The following is a 24,072-nucleotide window of genomic DNA, read 5'->3' on the forward strand; positions in this document are numbered from 1 at the left end:
GCGCTTGGTGAGGGGTGTGTGTGTGTGTGTGTGTGTGTGTGTGTGTGTGTGTGTGTGTGTGATTATGAAGGCTGGGGTGTTCATGGCAGGTTTGATGGGCTCCTCAGCTACTGTTGCTGTTGCTGTAACACTGTCCCTGATAGAAATGTCAGGGATGAAATGTTTATTTGGGCTGATGGTTTAAAGAGAGACAGTCCATCATGAAAGACATAGTGATGTGACTCCATAGTGTGGGGAATGTGCAGTTGACTTCTCCACAGAACCGGAAGCAAGGAGGGGAGGCGGCTAGTACTTAGCTGTCCTCCTCATTTCCCCCTTTCTATGCATTCTGGGAACCCAGCCCCTGAGATGATGCCTCCTTTAGGGAGGATGTTTCCCCTGTTAAACCTTCCTGGAAACACCCTCACAGACACAGCTCTTTGTGTGTCTCCTAGGTTATTCCAAATACTGTCGAGTTGACACAGAAAGATTAACCATCTCCATGGCATCTGGGGCCAGACACTCCTGTGGTTACCTGGGCCATCCTGATCTAATTCCCCAGCTTGTACCAGGAGATGTTGGGGCCAGGTCTCAGGTTGGCCCACAGGATGTTTCTTATACATGCTACCTGCTCAGGTTGTTCCACAGTGAACAGAGAAGCCCAGTGACAGTCCTCCAGGTGGAGAATGCCTAGACCCATTGGCCAACTCACTCCCACATCTCTCAGATGCCTGGTTCTGGAAGGAACTGACCTGTGGGCTATGGGAGAGAGGTTACAAGGCCAAGTGTCCTCTTCTAGCAGGAAGGGGAAACTTCTTGGTGGGCCCTGGAGGTGGGGATGAGCTAGAGGAGTAGGAAGGAGGATCTGGGGACCTGCCTCAGTGCCAGCTACTTACAGCAGTGTGCCGTGCTTCCTCTCAACAACAGCTTGGGGTACACTCTGATGCTCTCTGGCAGCCCACACGTCCCAGAGACCACATATGCAAAGCCCCGTTTAGGGCTGAGAGCAGGACCCTGGAACCTGACTGCCTGGGTTTGAATCTCAGCTTTCCACTCCCTATTCTATGCCCTTGGACACTCTATGTGCTTCGGGTTTCTCAGCTGAAAGTTTGCATCTCCTTCCTAGGTTGTTGGAAGACAGTTTAGGACCCAGCCTAGGGAATGGTGCCACCCACAATAAGCCAGATCCTTCCTATATCAATGAACAATTAAGACAGTTCCCCACAGACATACCCACAGGCCAACATCATCTAGACAGTTCCTCAACTGAGACTCTTATTTCAGGTGATTCTAAGCTGTGGCAAGTTGACATTAAAAACCAGCTGTCACACCTCTGACCACGGTCAGGCCCTTCCTAGTCTTCCTGCTAGGACCTGGCTTGGGCATGACCCTCAGGGATACACTGCTCCAGCCTGTACCCTGTAGCCTCCCAGGCTAGCAGGGTCTTCCCTGTTTGAGGCTGTGGACAAACTTTTCTAACCTTGCTTCCTTAATCCTACTCTGGGTCAGGATGCCTTCTGGAGACTTGACAAGACAGAGAGCAAGATCCCAGCACGCGTGGTCTTCCAGATTTGGGACAACGACAAGTTCTCTTTTTGATGACTTTCTGGGTAAGTCTCATTTCTATCCTTCTGAGCTTCCCTCAAGAAGTTCGGGTCAGCTGAGTCTCCAGCTTATCGTGCAGAGTGTAACACGGAACACTGTCAGATCAGGGTGGCTTTGGAGTGGGTCCTTAGCAGAGGTGATCCTTGAGCTGTGTTAGATGGTGGGACTCATGAGGAAGAGCAGGGGCATGGGCAGAAGCCAGTGCAGGGGTACGCTGGTCATCACAGGTGGCCTCACTTCTGACAGGGAGGCCACGGGTCATGCCAGTTTAGCAGTACAGAGGCCAGAAATGTGAGGACCAGGTCACTGCTTATCTTTGTGCCTCAGAGACTGTCCTAATGAACAGGGCTGTGGTTGGGCAGCCTGAGAAACCAAGCTGAGGCACGGGAAGCTGGGCTGAAGGGTAGGCATGAAGACAAGGTGGACAGTATGGGGCCAGCAGGGGATGCTGGGAGAGAAACAGGTTAGTAACAGCCCTACCGAAAGTGGGAAAATGATGAAACGTGGTCTGTCCATACCTGTGTATTGTTCATAAACACAAAGAAAAGAGGTACTGCTCCCGACTCCATTTGGGGGACCTTGAAAACATGCTAAGTGGCAGAGGAAGAGACAAGTACTACATAATTCCACATCTAGCCCACACCCGACAGATCTGAAGAGGGGAAGGAGGCCAGGGAGGCGATTCTGTCAGCAAAGTGTTTGGTGTGCAAGCCTGAGGACTTGGCTTCCAGCCCAAAACGTATGTGTTTTTGGTTTTTTTTAAAGCCAGATGTGGCGGCACTTACTTGTGATCTCAGAGCTGGGGAGGCAGAGATAGGCAGATTCTTGATACTCATTAGGGACTCAATGTAGTCTACTTGGCCAGCTCCAGGCCAGTGAAGGACCTTGTCTCAGAAAACAACGTGGACAGCTCCTGAGGAACAACATCTGAGGTTGATTTCTGGCCTTTAAAGGCACAGGTACATGTACACATGTACAAACTGCACGTCTGTACAAACATGAACACACACACACACACACATACACACACACACACACACACACATCCAAAGCAGGGAAGAGTAGACTAATGGGAAGCATGGGGAGCCAGTGTCTGATAGACAAAAAGACAGGTTTCTTTCTAGGTGCTGGAAATATTTGGAATTAGGTGGAGGTCTATGGTAGCACAACTCCTGACCGTAGATTTGAACATGCTCAGAGTGGTGGATTTTTTAGAAATTCAAGATTTGCTTTTATTTTATACAAATGAGTATTCGTTCTGCAATCATGTATGTGTACCATGTCCATTACCAGTGCCCACAGGGGCCAGAAGAGGGCATCAGATCCTGTTGTGGGAATTTGCTCCACCAATGACCTTGGGGTATCTGGCCTGATAGAGGCGTTTTTTTTTTTTTTTTCTGGGTACATGACTGCTTAAAACTGAGGAGGGGGTGCAGACCATCCCACAGCAAGATCCCCTGTGAATGGAGTTACAGATGGCTGTGATCCATCATATGGGAGCTGGGTATCAAACCTGGGTCCTCTGCAAGGGCAGCAAGTGCTTTTAACTGCTGGGCATCTCCAGCCCCTAGAGTGGTGTATTTCGTGTTATGTGAATTTTATCACTATTTGAAACAAATAGTAAAATCATAACAAAGGCAGCCTGGGAGGTCAGGACCCCTGGTTTCAAGTTCTTCCCTGTCCTCTGGCAGCAAGAGGGCTCTGGACGGGTCACCGATGCCCTCCTGGGTGCCCCTTGTCTACAGAAGTCAGAGAGGAATGTGTTTTTGCATATCTCTAGGTCCTGATGGGCATGCCTGCCTGCCTGTGTGCTGGTCTTCCTGCCCCCCCCCCCGTCACTCCAGGGCCAGCTGTGGCACGTGGGATGGGGATACTTTGGGGAGTTCATTGTAATAGTGGGGTATACAAATGAGAGCTCTAAGTTTGAATTTGTTATTTTATCTGTTCTCTACAGGATTCTTATAGAAAAATAGAACTAAACAATGTATTTTTTTCCCTACTTCATCATCCAGAGATAGCCTGGCATATATGAATATAAATGAACACTTCTGCATCATATCCACATTTTATACATATACACATGTATGATGTGTATACTTGAATACCTCCTGTGTGTGTGAATGGGCTTGTCCTCTCCTGACCGTAGTAGGTGTCTATCTACATGGACACCTGCATTACCACACAAATGTCTGCCTGGCATTCCATCAGGCAGATGTACCCTGTTTTGATTGGCTGTATCTCTTGGTGGAAGTTGGCCATCTTCAGGTTCTCCAGTGTGAGTGGTCCCATCCCCAGCATCCATCTTTGAACTCATGGTTCACAGTTTCTCACACCAGGCAGAAGATCTCTCAAGTCTTTGCACGTTTTCACAGATCTGAAGCACTTTGTTCAGCTGCTGCTCAGGAAGGTTTCACCTGTGCTCTGTATGAACTAGGGCACCACTGCGCCTAAACACTGGCTTTTGCTATTATTTCTTAGAATTTCCTAGCTTGAAGTTTAATAATGGACAAGAGCATCTCTGTGAGCACGTGCTATTGTTAGGTTTCTCGATTTTTTTTTTTTTCTATTTGTATTTGTTGTTTGTGAGGTAGAACTTTAAAATATATCTATTGTTATACTATTGGTGATTCTTTTTCATGGTTTTGGCATGTTCATTTTTTAATTATTGATCTTCAGAGATTTTTATATATTAAGGATACATTACAATCATTTCTACCATTTTTTTTTTTTTTTTTTTTTTTTTTTTTCTCTCATAGCTTTGTGCCTTTCCTGAGCTCACTTGGTAGCCCAGGCTGCTCGAACTACAGAGATCCCCTGGCCTGCTCCAGTGCGGATTAAAGATGCGCCACCACGCCGCTTCTACCATTTTTATTTTCAAAAATATTTGTTTAATTCTTAATATGTGTCTGTGTGTGTGTTTCTACACATGAATGCAGATGCCCGTGGAGTTTAGAGGCACGTGCTTCTGCTGGAACTGGAACTACAGGTGGTTGTGAGCTGTCCAGCATGGAAGCTGGGAGGGTCCTATACATGTTCTTACCCACTGAGCCATCTCCCCAGACCCTGCCTTTAAATTTTGTATAAAATCTTTTTTAAAAAACAGATATTTTGGCATCAGCCTATCCTTTATTAACAAGGCTTTGGAAAGTTTATTTCAAAAGAAAATTTCATTTTTACTGAGAAAATAAACAACATTCAAAATGGTAAACAGGTTTTATAAAATGAAACTTAAGCCATTACAAACACTGCCTTTGGGTACCTCAGATTTCTCTTCTCCACCCTAGACTGCATTTTCTAATCACATATTTTATGTCTTAAAAGAGAAACAGAGAACTTGGCCCATGTATGCCATCAGAAGTCTGTAGGCATCATGGGAGGAAGATGATTCATGTCCACCAACAGATGACTGGAAAAATAAAATGTATCATCTCCCTACGGCAATATGATTCAACTGTAAAAGACATATTGACATACAGGGATATGGACAGACTGAAAACATTTTGCTCAATGAAATAAATCAGACACCTAAGGGCAGATGTTTGTAACTGTAAGAGGCATGTCCACACAGAAAAGATAACACTGGCATCCAGGGCTGAGGGGACAAGAGAGTTAGTTACTGCTGAGCAGGCAGTTCCTCTTTGAGGATGAGAACTCTCTGGAAATAGTGGGGACACTATGTGACATCGCGACGCTATCTAATGCCACCGAATTGGAATTAGTGGGGGCTGGCAGATGGCTCAGTGGGTAAAATGTTTTCCATGCAGAAGAATGAGGATTTGAGTTTGGACCCACACTCATAAAGAAACAAGCGTGGCAGCATGTGTCTGTAATCCCAGCGCTGGGGAGGTGCAGACAGGCTCACTGACCAGTCAACTGATCTTTGAGCTCCAGGGTCAGTGAGAGGTGCTGTCTCAGAAAATTGAAAAAGTTGGTGGAGAGTGACTAGGGAAGGCATCTGTCTTAGTTAGGGCTTCTATTGCTGTGAAGAGACACCATGACCACAGCAACTCTTATAAAGGAAAACATTTAATTGGGCTTACAGTTTCAGAGGGTTAATTCATTACTGTCATGGCAGGAAGCAAGGCAGCATGCAGGCAGCCATGGTGCTGGAGAGGTATCTGAGAGATCTACATCCCGATTGGCAGGCAGCCACTGGCCGGCTTGAACATCTGAGTGATATTCCCAGTGACACACTTCCTCCAACAAGGCCACACCTACTCTAATAAGGCCACACCTCCTAATAGTGCCACTTCCTATGAGTCTATGGAGACCATTGTTTTTCAAACCACCACAACACCTAATATCAACCGTTGTCTTCTACATAAATGCACACTCACATGCACATCCCCATACATCTGTGTACTCACCCACACACCCTGTCCTAGTTTGCTTTCTAATTGCTGTGATAAACACCACAACCAAAAACAAGTGGGAGAGGAAAATGTTTGCTTGGTTTACCGGTTACAGTCCATCATCAAGGGAAGCCAAGACAGGAAATTAAGGCATGAAGGAACCTGGAGGCATGGAACAAGAGCAGAAGCCATGGAGGGATGCTGCTTATTGACTTGCTCCCTATGGCTTGTTCAGCCTGCTTTCTTTCTTTCTTTCTTTCTTTCTTTCTTTTTCTTTCTTTCTTTCTTTCTTTCTTTTTTTCTTTCTTTTCTTTCTTTCTTTCTTTCTTTCTTCCTTCCTTCCTTTCTTCCTTTTTTCTTCCTTTCTTCCTTTCTTTTTCCTTTCCCTTTCTTCCTTCCTTCCTTCCTTCCTTCCTTCCTTCTTCCTTCCTTCCTTTCTCTCTCTCTCTCTCTCTCTCTCTCTCTCTCTTTCTTTTTTTTTTTTGTTTTGGTTTTTCGAGACAGGGTTTCTCTGTGTAGCTTTGCGCCTTTCCTGGAACTCACTTGGTAGCCCAGGCCGGCCTCGAACTCACAGAGATCCAGCTGGCTCTGCCTCCTGAGTGCTGGGATTAAAGGTGTGCACCACCACTGCCCAGCGCATGCTTTCTTATACAACTCAAGACCACCCGCCTAGGGGTGGCACTGCCTAGAGTGGGCTGGGCCCTCCCACATCAATCATTAATCAAGAAAATGGCCACAGGTGTTTTCTAATGGAGGTATTTTTTCAATCAAGGTTCCCTCTTCCCAGATGATCCTAGCTTGTGTCAAGTGGAATAAACAAACCTAAGCAGCGCACACACAGGCACCTATACTATATGGATGTGTATATTTATATTATATATAGATATGTGTGTATATATGTGTATATATTTTACCATGATAAAAATCATTTTAAGCAAATGAACGGATGAGTGTGTGGAGGCCATGGGTATGTGAAGGGCTTGTACAGTTAGATATACTGCAGAAGTGGGCATCTGTGCTCAGGGTGAGGAAACAGAATGGGTAGATTACATACTCGTGCCTGAATGGATGACGGGAGGCTGTGTCAACAGAAGAGGAAATGGACAAGAGCTGGGGAGCTGGTGGAGCTAAGCTGAAGAGGTGACAATGGGCTCCCGAATCTGCCCGCCCAGAGTGGTCCTGAATAGACAGTGATTGCTACATCGACTAAGAGCATCCCTCTGCCACAGGTTCCCTGCAACTGGATCTCAACCGAATGCCCAAGCCAGCCAAGACGGCTGAGAAGTGCTCCTTGGACCAGCTGGATGACACCTTCCACCCTGAATGGTTTGTGTCCCTTTTTGAGCAGAAGACAGTGAAAGGATGGTGGCCTTGCGTGACAGAGGAGGGTGAGAAGAAGATGCTGGCGGTGAGTCCGTTCTCTCCAGCCCAGTGGAGGGCATGGGCTGTCTCTCCCATGCAACCCAGGGCACCGGCACATACTGTTCCCCCTTCTCCTTTCTGTGTGTATATGTGCATGCTTGTGTGTATGTGAATGGACAGGTTTGGGGCGGGGGAGGTGGCCAAAGGTCAGTCTCTGGTACTAATCCTCAGGTACCAGGATTGTTTTTTAAGACAGGAGCTCTCATTGGCTTCCAGCTCATTCATTAGCTAGGCTGCCTGGCAAGTCACAGGAAACTGCCTGTCTCTGCTCCTCAAGCCCTGGAATTTCAAGCATATCACCATGCCTGGGGTTCTGTGAGGGTCCTGGGGATCTAGCTCGGGTCCTAACTCTTGCAGGACAAGCACTTTATTGACTGAGCCCTCTTCCAGTCCCCCCTCTCTCTATCTCTTTTCTATCTCTTCTAAGGCTTTCTCCCTCTTCCTATTCCAGCCTTCTCTCTCAAGGCTCCTGTTGTAGGGGAGACCTGTTGAATTGGATAAATGGCCTTATAGAGATTGGTTCTGAATATTTCTGATTGGGGCTTCCTGTTGGAAGGACAGAGGGCATGCCTCTTCTGTTGGTGCAGGACCCACTCAGGGATCATTCTTGCCCGACAGAGGTCTGCTCTGGTGGGTGGGAGAAGGGTGACTAGAGGACTGGGATGAACAGTCCTCTCCTGGAGTCCAAAGCAGCACCAGGGAGGAAGTTAATCTCTGACTGGTTCTTTAGAGAGAGTAGTTGGCCAGCCCTCAAGTGGCCCTTGAAGGAAAATGTCCTTGTACAAAGACTTGTGATAACCATTAAGAAACACATCCCAGAGGGAATTTAGCAGCCAGCTAAATGCAGAGCTAATTCATGGCATAGACACTCATTACACACGAGAAGAGTTATTTCCTAGTAACTAAAGGACTATTTTAAAAGATGCTTTTTGGTCTATTAAATTAGGTTAACAAAACAAACAAACCAGAAACATTCACATTGGTAAAGTTTTGGGAGACAGACCTCAGTCCCTTCGGCCGGGGAAGGCATGGTTTGTTTCACTGTGTGGGGAAGCAATTGGGCACCACACCACGTAGGATTAAAGATGTCTATACCCTTGGACTTGGCCATCCCACTGCTGAGCTCCCATCTCAAAAAATAACTGGATAAAAATAAAAATTTAGGTTCTGGGATGTTTGTTGTGCTGTTATTTATTCTTTTCAAAGAATTGGAAAAAAACATAAAATGAGCCAAAATAATAGTATTAAATAAATTATGGTCAACCAACCATAGAGTGCTTTGCAATCATTAGGAACCAAACTTTAAATAATGTATAATTATATAGAGAAATGTCTCTGCAAAGGAAAAAGCTACGGAGCTGCATACACAGTGCTGTGTCTCCCACACTTGCAGCTCCAGTGAGTAAGAATGTTGGGAACAGGGGTCTGGAGGGATGCCTTAGTCTTCCTCTAGAAAAACCCCAGTTCAGTTCCCAGCACCCACATTGGCTGGCTCACAATTATCTGTAACTCTAGTTCAAGGGGATCTATTACCCTCTTCTGGCCTCTTCATTCACGCACAAACAATTAAAAATAAATCAAAATAAGATAAAGTAACACAAAGTTTAAAATGATAAAAAAAGAATGCAGGGAATACCTGTCTCCACATAGAGCAAGTGGGGTGACTGTCCCTTCTTTATATAGTTCTTTAATTTCTGAATGCTTTTGTGATTAAAACAACCCAATGCTTTTGAAATACATATGGTCATAGTTTGCTTTTCTGTTACTAGTGATAAAACACCATGAACAAATTCAGCTTGAGGAGGGAAAGGTTGTTTGACTTACAGGTCATATTCCATTACTGAAGGAAGCCAAGGTAGAATTTAAGACAAGAACCTGGAGACAGGAACTGAAGTGGAGGCCATGGAGGAGTGCTGCTTACTGGCTTGCCTCTCTTGACTTGCTCAGCTACCTTTTCTTATACAGCCCAGGACCACCTGCCCAGGGACAGCATCACTCATGGCAATTGACAATTAAGAAAATACTCCACAGACACGCCCAAAGGCCAATGTTTTCTAGACAATTCCTCAGTTGATTCCATTTTGTGTGAAGTAGGCAACTGATGCTAACTATGATGTGCTTATTTTATTTGATGTGTCTGTGTTTGTGCCTGATGTATGTATGTGTACCATGGGTGTACAGGGTCCAGTAGGTGTCAGAAGAGGGTATGGTGGTTGTGAATCACCATCTCTCTGTGAGCTGGAAATTGAACCAGGTTCCTCTGCTTGCGCAGTAAGCACTGCTGAACGATGACCCTAGCCCTACAACCTTGTATTTTTAAAAATAAAAATAACAGTGTAGTCCTTCTGTTTGTTGTGGGCTGGCTCTGCACTGTCCAGAGGTGCCAATAAGGTTCCATTGATGTCCACAGGGCAAGCTGGAAATGACCTTGGAGATCGTTGCAGAGAGTGAACATGAGGAACGGCCTGCTGGCCAGGGTCGGGATGAACCCAACATGAATCCGAAGCTAGAGGATCCAAGGTCAGTCACTTGCCCCAGGAAGCAGGCCAGTGCCATCTAGAAGGCACCGGGTACATAGCTTTACTGTGGTTTAGAGAGATGCAGGCCATGGACACAGCCCTAGCAAACACTGGCTCTTCAACTAATTCATGAAGCAGGTCCAAAGCCAGGCAGAAGGGGCAGGCCTGTTGTCCTGGTAGTTGAAAGGCTGAGGCAGGAAGATAGTGGGTTCCAGGGCAACCTGGGCTACACAGCAAGACACTGTCTCAAAATCCAAAACAAAAAAACAAACAAAGCAAAACAAACAAACAAACAAAAACAGGCCCCCAAAGAAGCTGTTCCCGTGGGTTTTGTGTCAAGCATACTATATTAGGGTCCAGTGTCCTGGAATCTGCCCTGCTGGGTAGTTACCTCCATTTCATAGATGAGACTCAGCTCACCAAAGTTAAATGAGGTCATTCCAGCTTAAAAAAAAAAAACAAAAAAAACAAACAAACAAACAAACAAACAAAAAAAAACGGGAGAGGAGCAGCTGAAATCCTCCAGCCTCCTGGGCAGCTGCTGACGACGCTTTTGGGACTCAGTTCTGTGTTCGACACCACCCACCACGGTGGTCTTGAAAGGGAGTATCGGTGCTGTCCCCATGCTGCGGGGTTAGAGAGCAGGGAGAGGCACCTTTACCCCAGGGTGCTGGGGTCCGATGGACAAAGGAGGAAGTCCCAAGACCCAGGGCTAGCCAGCTGATGTTACAAAGGCCAAGAGGGAGGCACAAAGCTCTCTGGGTTCTTTGAGCTGTTTTACTGATCCAGGGGTGGGGTTTGCAGCTCTCGTTGGGAGCGAGTGAGTGCAATGGGCTTTTCTGGCTTCTTCATCCTCCCAATGTCCAGCCCGGCCATGTCTGCAGAGGCAGCCAGCCTGGCTTCTCTGGGGGCCAGTGTACCCTCACTCACCAAACAGGGCATCCTGGAAGCTCAGCCCCACTTCCGATCATGCAGTCTGTGGCTGAGTACGGGTTCAGAAGGGAAGAGGGGTCCACAGGCAAGGGGTCCTGAAGATGGGGCTCGGCAGCACCGAGGACACAGGTGTCACAGGCAAGCATCACCTCAGCAGAGGCTCTGGGAGGAGGGGCAGAGGGCATGGAGGCAGGGTGCGCCTCTCCCATAGCCAGGCTGTTTGACCCACTGTCCCAGCTAGAGCAGGGTCTGAAGGAGAGAGTCCTGCAGAAGAGCTCTGCTGACCCCTGGGATCTCACCTCCAGGCGCCCTGACACCTCTTTCCTGTGGTTCACCTCTCCGTACAAGACCATGAAGTTCATCTTGTGGCGACGCTTCCGGTGTGCCATCATCCTCTTCATCATCCTTTTTATCCTCCTGCTCTTCCTGGGCATCTTTGTCTACGCCTTCCCGGTGAGCAGGCCTGATGTGGGAGATGCTGCCCGGGGGGGAGTCCCTTGTTTTCCATGTGTTCCCAGAGTCTGGTGGCAACCAGTGACCTGCTCCAATGAGGAGACAGAACCCCAGGTCTCGGTGTCCCCTAACTGGTAGGAGAGAGAGAGACAAAAGATGTCCCTGGGGAATCCTTACTCATTGAGAAAATGCCTAAGAATGACTATCAAGGGACAGGCAGACGGGGAGGGGTTGTATGACTTCCTGGAGACGTGAATAAGTGGCTAGCCTGGTGAGCCAGTGAGTTGATTGCAGTTACTCCAGGGTGTGAGAGTCAGAGGCAGTTGTACCACTGAAAAGCCCACCCCTGCATTCCTGGAGCTACCTGCATGCATGACTTGCACAGGAAGCTCCACTGGTTGGAGAGTCTCTTCTTCCGAGCACTGTGTAATACTGGAATAACCTTGGAGGAGGGACTTGTGAATCTTGTAAGTTTCAGGAGCATCCTGGGACTTGTAAGTTTTGTTTGCTTCCTGAGCTTTAACAAGATCAGTTGGGGGGAAATTCGCACAACAGGAGGCTTGGACCTAGGGTGGCAGGGGAGCCTGTTGAAGGGTGGGGTGGAGCTGGGTGGGGAAGGGAAGGTATGAGGTGGCCGAACAGAAGACAGCACTTGCTAGGTCCTCTGAGGACCTTGATAGAGTGGGGGCTTGGAAAAAGTAGGAACAAGCAGGGATGCGTCTGGAGTCCCTCACTGGCAGGGTGCACACTTGGGGTCCCTTTCATCTGGTAGGAATCAACTGGCATCTGACCAAGAGATACCAGGGCCACCACGGCCATACCATCCAGGGCCGCTTGGTCCTTAGCTCCCTGGCTCTGCCTGTGGTGGTGTGGGGTAAGCCTCTGTCCTCTACTTCCTGCTGCCATGCTTGCTGGACTGAGCAGGAAGCTGAAGTTACTGCACAAACTGACTGAGGTCCTGGGTGGGTCCGGGCTGTGAGGGCTGAAGTTTGTGCCATGTGAGGAGATACTTTAAGGAAAGGCAGACAACAAATACAGTGTCCGAGTCAGGTCTCCTCTGGGTGGGCGGCAAGTTCAGTGTCCTGTGGGCTGAGCTGCCACCAAAGGTGACCTGGGATCTGTGTCTGGCAGTTGGGCCAGCTAGGGCTGGGGAAGTGAGGTAGAGGTCTAGCCCCCTCTTCTGGCCCGACTCAAGACACATTCTCTCACTTGGTATGGTCAGCTTCTACTCAGAGAATGGGGTGGCTTGAGGGAGTAGGTGTGTGTGCCCGGGAGGGGAGGGCCTGGGGACCACAAGGGAGAAGCCGTGAGGCAGATGCCCTAGGTAGTAGTTAGGACACTGATGATTACCGCCGAGAGTTAGAAGGCAGAGCTGGTGTCTACTCTGCTTCTCCAGCTATGGTCCAGGGAGCATCCGCTTCAGTGTTGCTGGGAAACTTCTGGGATGCAGAGTTCTGGGCTGGCTCAGCAGGAGGCTACCCTCTAGCACAGGAAGGAAGGAGTAACCCCCTGTTGTAGGAGATGGAACATTGTTCTTGAACTTAGGAACATGGTTTCCGCCGACTTCCCACCAGCCTCTGTGTGTGTGACCTTGCGTGTGGAAGGGTCTGGACTGTGTGAGCCCCAAGTTTCTGATAGGCACAGGTCGGGTTTGTTTGTGTTTTCGAGCTGCTGCGTGTTAAGCTGAGTCCCTTACTTAAGGACCTGGAGAGCAAGAGCGTGCCCCAAGTGCCATCACCATGGCTATTTTGGTGCCTACCCTGCCCAGCTGGGCCCAGCCCTGTGAGGCCCATGAGTGGCTGGCCGAGGTCTCAGAGCTGTGGCTGGAAGAGAGGCCAGTCCCATCTAGCCTGGGGGTCTTCTTGTTCCTGGCTCTTGAAGACAGCTGAGGAACACTTTTGGGGACCGAGCGGAGAGTCTCCTCTGGTGCCCGGGCTCCAGTAGCTAAGTTACACTCCTTTCATTTCCCCAAGCGTCTTCTTTATGTCCTGACCTCCTGGAGCAGCATGTGGAACACAGGTGGATTCAGGCCAGGGCTTCAGGCTTCGGGGGCCAGCAGGATCGGGATATATACCTTCTGTGTGCAGGCTTGGCTACCGCCCAGAATCCCGCCTCTGTCTATCCAAGTCCCCAGTCACCTGGCCTCTTTCATGAAGGCGGGGCCCGTCAGCTCACCTGCTTTCAGCCAGTTCTAGCCAGTGCAGGGCACCCGTCTTGTCAGACCACCCCCACGGTCTTGGAGAGTCCCCTAGGAGGGGTGAGGGGGGACTTCTGACTCCTCTGGCCCCTCTGAGCCTGCTGGGAGCGGGGCCAGACTGGGGCGGCAGAAGCGATTTGGCGGGGAAGGAGGGCCGGCTTTGTTTCCAGGGTTGGCTTTCCAGGCCGGCGCTGGAGAACATACTGTCCCAATTAAGAGCCCTGTGTTGTGTTGTGTGTTTTCATGGCGTCTGGGGGGAGTGGTGGGGAGCAGAGGCTGCTGTCAGGCCTGCAGCAGGAAGGGCTTCGTGGAGGGTGACCCATCTCTGAGGCTGGCCCCTGTTTTGGGTTGTCCTAGGTACCCGCACCCCACTCTCTGACTTGCTGGATAGTGGCTTGGCGATGAGTTAGCCCTGGGCCTCCCCTTGGCGTGTATGAGAGTAGGGGGCTAGGAACCGTGGAAATGGCCGGAGTCAGCTTTGCTGGATGGATGAGAACGCAGTAAGGGTAGAGTGTGGAGCCTGTCCTGGGCTGGTGGTGGGTAGGGCAGGCTGCAGACGAGTAGTGAAGATCCAGGAGCGCAAACGCGCGCCTGCAGCTTTCCTCAGCCCCAGAGAGAACAGCTCCACCCCAAGCTTTCCCTGAAGGGCTGACCACGTGTCTGTATCCTTGTCTTCCTCCTAGAACTATGCTGCCATGAAGCTGGTGAAGCCCTTTAGCTGAAGATGTCTACTCTGGAGAAGGGGGCACAGGCTGCTTCCTGGCCCAGGACTGGCTGCTCCTCCGTTCCTCCGGGGCCTGGTGGTCTTGCACATGCTCCCTGAGTTCTTGGGATTACTCTGTTTTCATCGTCCTTTTCTCCCCCAACCCGACTCTCTTTTGAATGAACTCTTGGCTATCTCAGGATAAAGCAGACAGATCCCCAGACTGTGTTACTGTGTGTCTACAGTCCCTGAATGAGGGAGACTGGGGGGTGGTAGGGGGTTGTCTGTGGAGACCGGGGTGCCAGTGGGGTGCTGTCAGTTCTGGGCCAGCATTTTGGAGGCAGAAGCAGCTAGGGCAGAGGCCTTGAGGCTTGATATCTGACCCAGTGGCCAGTTACCATCTGTCCCCTCCCTTCTGAAGAGCCTCTCCCTTCCTCCCCGCTTGAACCCTCACCTTTCTGGGGAGGCTATCATTTGTTCAGGTAAGAGACACGGACTGGGAGGGTGGCCTGACCTCTGACTTTGACCTTGTCACACACACTTCCTCCCTCTTCTCCGCTTCCACACCCTGCTTAAAATATCGGCCTGGATTCAGACACCTTTTCCTTGTGGTCTGAAGCTTGGCCTTGGCGTTGTTCTGAAATTTCCTGCGGGAGCCAGACTAATCCTCCAGAGCAGCAGGACCGCACTCAGAAAACGCAGAGCTGGAAGCCTTTGCTCCAAGGCTTCAGAAGAGAGGCCTCTGCCTCAGGGCAGGGAATGCTGGCTGTCTCTTCCTGTCAAGCAGGAGGCTTCTCCTATTTCCTGCTATGAGCTGGTTCCCCTGGCCCAGGTCCCTGGGCCCTGGAGGGATCCTCCCCCCACACTCCTGTTCTCCCCCACTCCTCTGACCCTCCCAGGACTGTGGGATTCAGGCTGAGGCGCCACCGGATTGACATGATGGAGCTGGTACCCTGTTACTCTTGCTTCCTGCTGAGCCAAGAGAACCTGGCAGTCAGGCCCTGAAGGCTTGCTGGCCGAGCCCAAGAGCCAGGGACACACCTCACCCGGAAAGCAGAGCAGGGACAGGCCTGCGAGCTCTCTGAGCAGGTCCCATCTAGTGCGGAGGCTTTGCTGGGTCTATGCTGTGTCCACCATTATGTGGCGGGAGGGATGGTAGCCTTGGGAGGGACCAGAGGAGAGGAGATGAAGGTTGCTTGGCCTCAGGATGGGTTAGGGAGCTTTGCCCTTAGGATGTCCTGAGGATTTCTGAAGGTGTGGACGAGGAAGAATCAGAGATACAGTGGAGGGTGGAGCAGAGGTGGTTTCTGCAGACAGAGAAAATGTTAATTTGGAAAGGAAAAGAAATCCGGTAAATAAGCAAGTCCATGTTTTCCCCAGGTGCTAGACTGTAAGAAGAATTACAGTCTCCCAGCTGCTTTGAAAGGGTCTGGAGGGCTACTGTGAACACTATTTATTTTTCTATTCTGGATGATAAGTAATAGAAAATCTACTCAGATGAGTAAAAAGAACTCAATGGTTTCATTGAAATGAAACGTACCAAAGGACAGGCTTCAGGCAAGGCTTGATCCAGCTTCATACCTAAGGTCTTGTGATCTTTCTCTGCTCTGCACCCCTTGGGTTGGTTTCTGTTTATAGTTTGCCCTGTTCCTAGAATTGGGCTTGAAGCTGCTTCCTGAGACCACACTAGCCATTAAGCAAATCTCAAGCATTGGAGTGGGGCTTTGGGATGGATGCCCAGGGAACACATGTCTGGCCAACATGTATGATATTGAATTGCTTCTTGTGGCAGGCCTAGGGTGGGCTCCAAGGCTGTTCCCACTGAGTTGTATATGGCTCCCATAAGCTGAAGAAACATCTTCTCAAGGGGAGGAGCTTCGGAGAGGCACACTGCTCTGGAACTGGGAGGGTGGGAGACCTTCTTTGGGGGCACAGTGGTAACATTTGAACAGGGCTGAACTGTGTCCTGGCCAACAGGAGGGCATTCAAAGCACTGACAGATAAAGAGAACCATAGAGCACCATGGAGTCAGCTAGTCAGCAGGGCAGAGAGTCTGACAGAGAGAGAACCATAGAGTCGAGTAGAGGCAGCTAGTCATCAGGGCAGGAACTTCAAGTGGTTCCAGAGAGGAAGGAAAGGCCAGAAGGAAAGGAAAGGCCAAGTGCGAAGACCCTTGGATACTAAGGAGCCTAAACTTCATGTGAGGCAACAAGAGAACACAGGAGGGTGGATGCAAAGGTGGGCTGATCTTGGTCAGAACCATGTATCTAAAAAAAGTAATTCTAGTCTAGTTTTCTCCTGGGAGATGAGAGCCCTGTATGATCAGAGTAGCTTCAAGTATGTAACCACAGTGGAGGACCGTCCTGTTGGAGACAGAGGCTGGGAGCTCACTCATGTCTCAGTGTGGCCTTAGGTTACAGAGGCCAACAGGATGCTGGGCAGCTGGCGTCTGAAGGCTGTTCCAGAAGGCTGGCCCAGTAATCAGAAGTTAAAGGTAATTCACTCACTCGTTCCTATAAGAAATGCACAGGGAGTGGGGGTTGGTACGAGGCAAGGAGCAAGGTTTTATAAGATAGGCACAACCCTGCACTTGGAGGAGGAGGTGCGGGCTGCCAGGTGTACTGAAGGAAGGGCAGGCATCGGAGTCCAAAGGAGGGAGAAGCAAAGGTTTGCAAAGACAGACCCTCACAGGAAATGGAATCCCCGCGCAGGCAGGCTCAGGCACAGGCTTCCAGCCAGGCTGCTTTTCCCTCCACACATCCTGCTCAGTGGCAAGGTCTGGATATGGTTCAGATCCCAGAACTGCTGTGGGGAGAACAGGGTGCTCCATACAAAGGCTGGGCCGTACAGTCCCTGCCCCTGAACTTGAGGGATGAAGAGGATCACACAGTGGAATCCCCATGCATGGCCTGAGGTTCCAGGACTGTGGGATGGCAGATAAGTCCCAAGCCACCCTGCACTGTCTGCTTTTCTCTGCAGCAGACAGTGGGACTGTTTATCAAATCCCTTTTCAACAAGTGGATTCAAATGCACTTAGGTATCAGGTATTGGGCCCCCCCCCCCTTTATAGAAAGTTCTAGAAAGCTTCTTCCTTATAACCTTACCTCGTCCTCTCTTCTCCACCTATTATGATCAGACAGATCAAAGTAAAGCCACTGTCCTTGGCAATGGCAGCTCTGGGAAGGGGCGTTGTGACAGGGGAAGGTGGTGGGGAGGTGAGGGGGCCTTGGGCATTTCTAGAAAGGTTTTCTACCAAATAAAAACACACAGAGAGACGCATCATCTTCTTCCTCTTATTCTTGTGGGAAAATGGAGTGACAGTTGTCCTGGGATTGAGCAGGGCCGGGCCAGGGAGCTGACACACAGAGCCTGGCAGAATGGAGGGGAAGGAGCCAAGCTCTTAGCTGTCTGACTCTAGGCCAGATGCCCTGCATGCAGGATCACAAACTCCCTACAACTCAAGCCTTCATTGGTTGTGTTTCCTGGCTGCCAAGCTCCACTCACTCCCTGAGACCTGTTTAAACTTCCACCACCCTGAATAAGGTGTGTGTGGGTACCACAACATCATACCCTTTGTGTGTGAGTTGAGTGTGTGTGTGTGTGTGTGTGTGTGTGTGTGTGTGTGAGACAGCCAGAGGTTAACCATGCTCTTATCTTTTTTTGACAGGGTCTCTCACTGAACCTGGAGCTCACTGGTTTGGCTATGCTGGCTAGCCAGTGAGCTCCAGGGATCTGCCCATTTTTGCTTCCCCAGCATGAGGATTACCAACATGCAGAACCATGCCTGGTTTTTTAAGTGGGTGCTGTGGGCTCTGATCTCAGATCCTTGTGCTTCTGTGGCAGGCACTTTACCCACTTGCCCATCTTCCCAATTCATATTATACACATTATTTATTACAATACTTTCCCCCCAGATGTAGCCAAGTGTTTTATTCTAATAAAACCCGTGCATTGCTGTAGTGTCCTGGTAGCATAACTTACCCTCCAGGAAGTGGTATCTTTTCCTAACTCATGCAAAGGCACTGCCTAACCCTTCCCAAGCCTCTACCACCCTTCCTGGCTCTCAGAGCTCAGGGCTCCTCGGCCTTTTTGTAAACAGTCCATAGCTTCCACAGCACCTACAGCTTCCTCCACTCTCTGGGCTTGGATTGCCTGTGAATCTAGAGTGTCCCCAGAGTCTTTTATGGCTTCTGATCTCCCACTGCAGACCTCACAGGCAACCACTCTGGCTTTCCTTGACCAGAGTGATTCTATCAGTCTGTCTAGCCCAGCTTCTGTCTGAGCCGAGGTTGTCCTAGTTAGCATGAACTGTTGACTTGAAGCAGCCTAGAATCTCCCCCAAAAGAGTCTCAACTGAATAACGGTCTTTATCAGGTTGGCCTGTGGGGAATTGTCTTGACTGTTGATACAGGAGGCACAGCCCAGCATGGACATGAGCATTCCCTGGGCAGGTGGTCCTCAGTTGCGTAAGAACACTAGCTGAGCATAAGCCAGCAGCGTGTGAGCCAGCAAGTGGCATTCTCCCGTGACTTCTGTTTCAGCTCCTGCTCTAGTCCCCTCAATGATGGACTGTGACCTGAAAGTGTGAGGCAAACAAACCCATTTTTCCTCTAAGTTGCTTTTGAGTCAGAATGTTTTATCACAGTGATGGGAAGGAAGCCAGAACAGGTGCCTTATGCCCGGAGGGTGACGGTGGGTCCCCTCACTCTTACTTCTCCCTGCATGGTGCTGACCAAGGTTCTCACTCCGCACTTACTGCCCAGGCATGAGGCTGGACATGGAAGTGTACCAAAGCCCTGACTTCCCAGACACCCACACTCAGCACATCAGCAGAGCTGAGGCTGGTGCTCCAGTATCCTGCTAACAGGCTGCTTCTCAGCCCAGTGTCAGGGCTCACATACTATCATGCCCAGCCGTCTGCCTCCCTGAGGAGTAGAGCACTGCCTTTTGCCTTATCCTCTAGTCCTCTACTCCTTGTCCCCTGGCCTCCCCTGTCCCCCGGCCTCCCCTGTCCCCCGGCCTCCCCTGTCCCCCGTCTCCCTGTCCTCCCCTGTCCTCTGGCCTCCCCTGTCCCCTGGCCTCCCCTGTCCCCGGCCTCCCCTGTCCCCCGCCTCCCCTGTCCTCTGGCCTCCCTGCCTCTGGCCTCCCTGTCCCCCGGCCTCCCCTGTCCCTTGGCCTCCCCTGGCCTCTGGCCTCCCCTGTCCCCTGGTCTCCCCTGTCCCCTGGTCTCCCTGTCCTCTGGCCTCCCCTGTCCCCTGGCCTCCCCTGTCCCTGTCCTCCCCTGTCCCCTGTCCTCCCCTGTCCCCTGGCCTCCCCTGCCTCTGGCCTCCCCTGTCCTCTGCCTCCCCTGTCCCCCCCCCCTGCCTCTGCCTCCCTGTCCCCTGGCCTCCCCTGTCCCCTGCCTCCCTGCCTCTGGCCTCCCCTGTCCCCTGGCCTCCCCTGGCCTCCCCTGTCCTCTGGCCTCCCCTGTCCCCCGGCCTCCCCTGGCCTCTGGCCTCCCCTGTCCCCTGGCCTCCCCTGTCCCCTGTCTTCCTTCACTGCCTCAGGAGGGATTGAGACTCACCTCCCCACCCCTGCTGCTCCGCCCTGCCTGGCTCTGACCTCCTTAACACAGCACTGAGATGGCTGCAGCCCGAGAGTCCCCAACATGTTTCCAGGGCTGGGGTCACATCTCTGTCTTCAATTGGGTCCTCTGCTTCTTTCACTGAAGGGATTTTGTTCAGGGCTGACCTCAAGTGTCTTAAACAGCCAGACTCAGAACCCACTCAAAAGGACTTTATGTTTGGAAATCCTGTCAGTTTCCAACGCTGGAGATGATTCTGGTGGTAAAGTGAGGAGAAAAAAAAAATTTCCCTGTTAAAAATCAGTTCAGTCAGCCGGGCGGTGGTGGCGCACGCCTTTAATCCCAGCACTCGGGAGGCAGAGCCAGGCGGATCTCTGTGAGTTCGAGGCCAGCCTAGGCTACCAAGTGAGCTCCAGGAAAGGCACAAAGCTACACAGAGAAACCCTGTCTCGAAAAACCAAAAAAAAAAAAAAAAAAAAAAAAATCAGTTCAGTCAAAGGTATGACCTCTTATATTCCTGCCTCTGCTGTTTTTAAAGATTTTCAAGAGAGATTCTATACACACGCACACATGCATACCTACACAAACATGTAAATGCACAAAACGCATGTACACAAACACACATGCACATCCATTAGCACAATCATGTACATACAAATCATGTGTACATACATGTTTGTCTTATACAAACATCGGTACACATGCACAAGTACAAATACAAACACACAAAACACCATACATGCATATACATAAATGTACAAATAGGTATACTCCTTGCAAATGTGAAAACAAATACAGATGCATACATATATACATATACAAACATGTACATGTAAATACACACACAAGACACATACAAAACACTGTATATGCATATTCCTAAGCATGTACCCACAAATATGTGCCCATGAAAACACACATCACACAGACAGGTACAAACACATGCACATGCACGCACTCACACACTGGTAGACATTAAAATCCACATCGTTTTCTGCTTTTTTCTGGTCTGGTGTGGACAGTTCTGGCTGGGCAGACAGGAAAGTGAGCAGACCAAGAAAGCACTGGACACACAGAGCAACTGCTCTGCTCCTCCCCTTCGTGCCCCAACTCTGGGGACCTCAAGTTTGTCTCAATCCTCTCTTCACGTGTTTCATAAATGCGGGATTACGGGATTTCCAGAGGAGCCAGGTGGGTATCCCCTGCCTGGGAGCTGGTGACAGCCGGGGTGTTGTGAGGGCTCACCCGGGTCACCAGTCCCCTCCTCCCTGAAGGGTACCGACACACAGTGACTTTCCTGGCCCACGCTCTGGGGAAACAGTGCCCACCCCAGCTCCTCCCTGTGACCTGCCGCTGGGTTTGGCCTCACTTCTGTCCCTTTCTCTTCCTCTCTGAGGGACGAGGTAGATGTGGGCAGAAACTGATGTGTTGTGAGAGACAGAGGCAGTCAGGCAAAAGGACAGTGACAGCACTCCAGGAGGGAGGCCGAGCACCTGCGAGCCGGAGCTCAAGCCGCTGGTCCCCTGGTGGACAGACCCAGCTCCTCTCTGCCTTCTCCACTCACTCAAAATGTGTGAGAAAAGGAGGAGACGAGCAAGGACACACCCTGTGTAAGCCCCACACTCGGCTGGGCTGGCCTGGCATCCAGTTTTCCTACTGGGGGCTTCCCTAAGGTTCCACTTTCTTTGTGTGCATGCGCATGTGTGTGCATGCGTGTGTGTGTGTGTGTGTGTGTGTGTGTGTGTGTGTGTGTGTATTAAAGGGGTATGTTCTGCTCTAGGAGAGGGCAGGAGCTGACCCAACCCTTGTCCTCATGCTGGGCTTGGACCCACCTGTGCCTTGCCTGGTTCAGGCCTAGGCAGGAAACTGCTTTTGTGCTGGTTCAGCAAATAGTCCTGGGACCTTTCAGAAGATCAGTTTTCAAACTTGAACAAGAACAAATGGTAAAAGACCAAAGTCTACAAGAAAATCATTCCCAGTGGGCCCATTTTTATACACACACACACACACACACACACACACACACACACACACACACACACACGAGTGTGGGGAAATAAGCACACACAGAATAGAACCATACATGCAGACACAAACATATACACACAGTGGGACCATTCACAGGCACATAGTGGGGCCATTCACACACACAAGGGTAGTGAGTCCAAATGCCTTCTACATCATTCTCGCCCTGACCTGCTTGGTCCTCCCTACCAGGCTAACCTCAGAGAAGAGGAGGAGGAATTAAAGATGCCCCAAAGGGAACAGGAAAGGACAGCACTGCCGGAAACTCCAGGAGCAGTACCCTCTTGACCTCTCCAGAAGTGCAGATGCAGCTGGCTGGTTCAGGGGCTGCCCCTGGGGATGGATGACTTAGGAGCACTCCCACAGGGGCCTTGCTGGCTTTGGAGCATCCTCACTGGAGAATGGCCAGCTTGGGAGCACCACTACTGGCAGGTGGATGGCTTGGGAGCACCTTCTCTACAGGCTGGCTGGCTTGGGAGCCTCCCCACTGGTGTCCAGCTTGGGAGAGTACCCTACTGCAGGGACCCAAGTGCTACAGCAGTGCGGCACACTTCTTCCAGGGCCAGAGAATCACCAGCTGGAAGATTCCGGGTTACGGAGCTTCTGGGGCATGGTGGTTTAAGACAAGGTGTCTGGAACCCATAGCGCTCCGTGTCCTGTTGACAGGTCTCCAAACAGCATTCCAGCCTTGGGAAGAATGACGGCCCTCCCTGGGGGTTGTGAGGACTCCACTGACGAGCCTGTCACAGGTGCTTGTCTTGCCTCTGCAGAGAAGCTCTGGGCTCCTCTGGGTGCTGAAAGAGGTTGCTGAAGAAGACCGGAAAGATGAGGGGCTCCTCCACTCTGAGGGTGATGAGGACACCAAGAAGTGCTAGATGTAGGGAAGGAGCTGGGGGCACCTCTTGATATCTGAGCCTGGACCGCTACCCACCCTTGTCTCCTTCAGTGAGTCCAGGTGTGACCTTATTTCACAATGTGCTGTGAGCACCCCAAATGTGCTGCAGATCCTGTAGACAGACCCACCTGTGGGGTCAAGTATGTCTGGTCACGGTCTTTGTAGGCATACCATAGGCAGACACAGGTACACACAAGAGGGACAGGCGTCCTGAGCTTTCCCTCTGAGTGTGTGTGTGTGTGTGCGTGCGTGCGTGTGTGCGTGTGCGTGTGTGCGTGTGCGTGCGCGTGTGTATGTTTCCCACTGTCAGCCAGAAGACACGCTGGAAACGCAGGCAGAAAAGAGTGCATGGATGTGGCCGTCATCCGGGATAAATTAATCCCAGACATGTAAAGTGCTTGCTTTCTTCATTCTCAGTTCAGCTGCAAATTCAATTATGACTCTCTGCCAGCTACTGAAATGAGGGGACGAGGAAGTACGTGGCTAGGCCTGGAAAATGGGGCAGGGCAGGGGACCCTGCTGGATCTGGCCCTTATCCCCCCTGCTGTTGTCCCAGATCCAGGAAAGAGTGGCAGACATTCCCTAGTTCCCTAGTCAGCTCACAAGCTGGCCTGGAGGCATGGGGGAAGTGTGGAAGTGGAGGAGACAGAACAGACAGAGAAGTCCTGGCTGAGGCTCCCTAAGGAGGCCCAGGGGCCCCAGGGCCTGGTGAGGCCTCACAGCTCACATGCTCACCCATCAGGGAGGAGAACACCCCCTCTCAGATGGAGTATATTGTCTTGGCGGAGCCACCCAGAGGTCTCCCTGGACTCTGCTGAGCAGGGCCTCGTTTGTCTTTAGACCCTCCTAAACCAAGGTCTTAGTTTACAGACAGGCCTGGGGGAACATCTTAGCTCGAGAAAGTCCCCCAGAGGTCAGACTGCCCTTGTGGGTCCCCTTTCTGTGGGTTGTGCTCATGCCTGTCCTAGTCTAGGAAGGGAGCACATTCCTCAGCCAGCTGCACTCCCTCTCCAAGAGAAGACAGAGATGACCTCTCCTGTCCAGACCTAGGAATGTGAAGAGAATGGGTATGGTTGGTTCAGAGAAAGTGGGTAGTGGTTGAGTTTGAAAGGGTGGATAGATTGGTGGAAACAGTTTGCAGTGTGTGTGTGTGTGTGTGTGTGTGTGTGTGTGTGTGTGTATGTGCGGATTTTGAACAATCATTAGAGACAGTGAAGTTCAGAGAAAGGAAAGTGAGGAAGGAATGGCCTTAGTGACCTTCACAGGGAGTTATGTGGAGCCAAAATTCCTTGGAGTCAAATTCTCACTGGGGAGGCCTTGTAAGCAGCACCTTGGGTTAAGGCAGCATGTGAGGGGGTCTTGGAGGCAACCTAGGCCTCATCCCTGAGAGCTCAGGTTGCCCCAAGAATGAGCTTGGGCCCAAGGA

General features: G+C 50.7%; 1 protein-coding gene across 14 annotated transcripts in view; it reads left to right on the forward strand.

Annotated features, from left to right (window-relative positions):
* Dysf (dysferlin) overlaps positions 1 to 14,391 on the forward strand; it is a 242,916-nt gene extending 228,525 nt beyond the window's left edge. For all 14 annotated transcript variants that reach the window (XM_037203840.1, XM_037203838.1, XM_037203844.1 and 11 more), the window contains 4 exons: positions 7,166 to 7,344; positions 9,769 to 9,878; positions 11,116 to 11,263; positions 14,144 to 14,391. In XM_037203840.1, coding sequence (XP_037059735.1) covers positions 7,166 to 7,344; positions 9,769 to 9,878; positions 11,116 to 11,263; positions 14,144 to 14,182 — 476 coding nt within the window. In that variant the 3' untranslated portion in view covers positions 14,183 to 14,391. The remainder of the gene's footprint in view (positions 1 to 7,165; positions 7,345 to 9,768; positions 9,879 to 11,115; positions 11,264 to 14,143) is intronic.
* The last annotated feature ends 9,681 nt before the right edge of the window (positions 14,392 to 24,072 follow it).

Source organism: Peromyscus leucopus, chromosome 3, assembly GCF_004664715.2.
Source record: "Peromyscus leucopus breed LL Stock chromosome 3, UCI_PerLeu_2.1, whole genome shotgun sequence".
NCBI lineage: Eukaryota > Metazoa > Chordata > Mammalia > Rodentia > Cricetidae > Peromyscus > Peromyscus leucopus.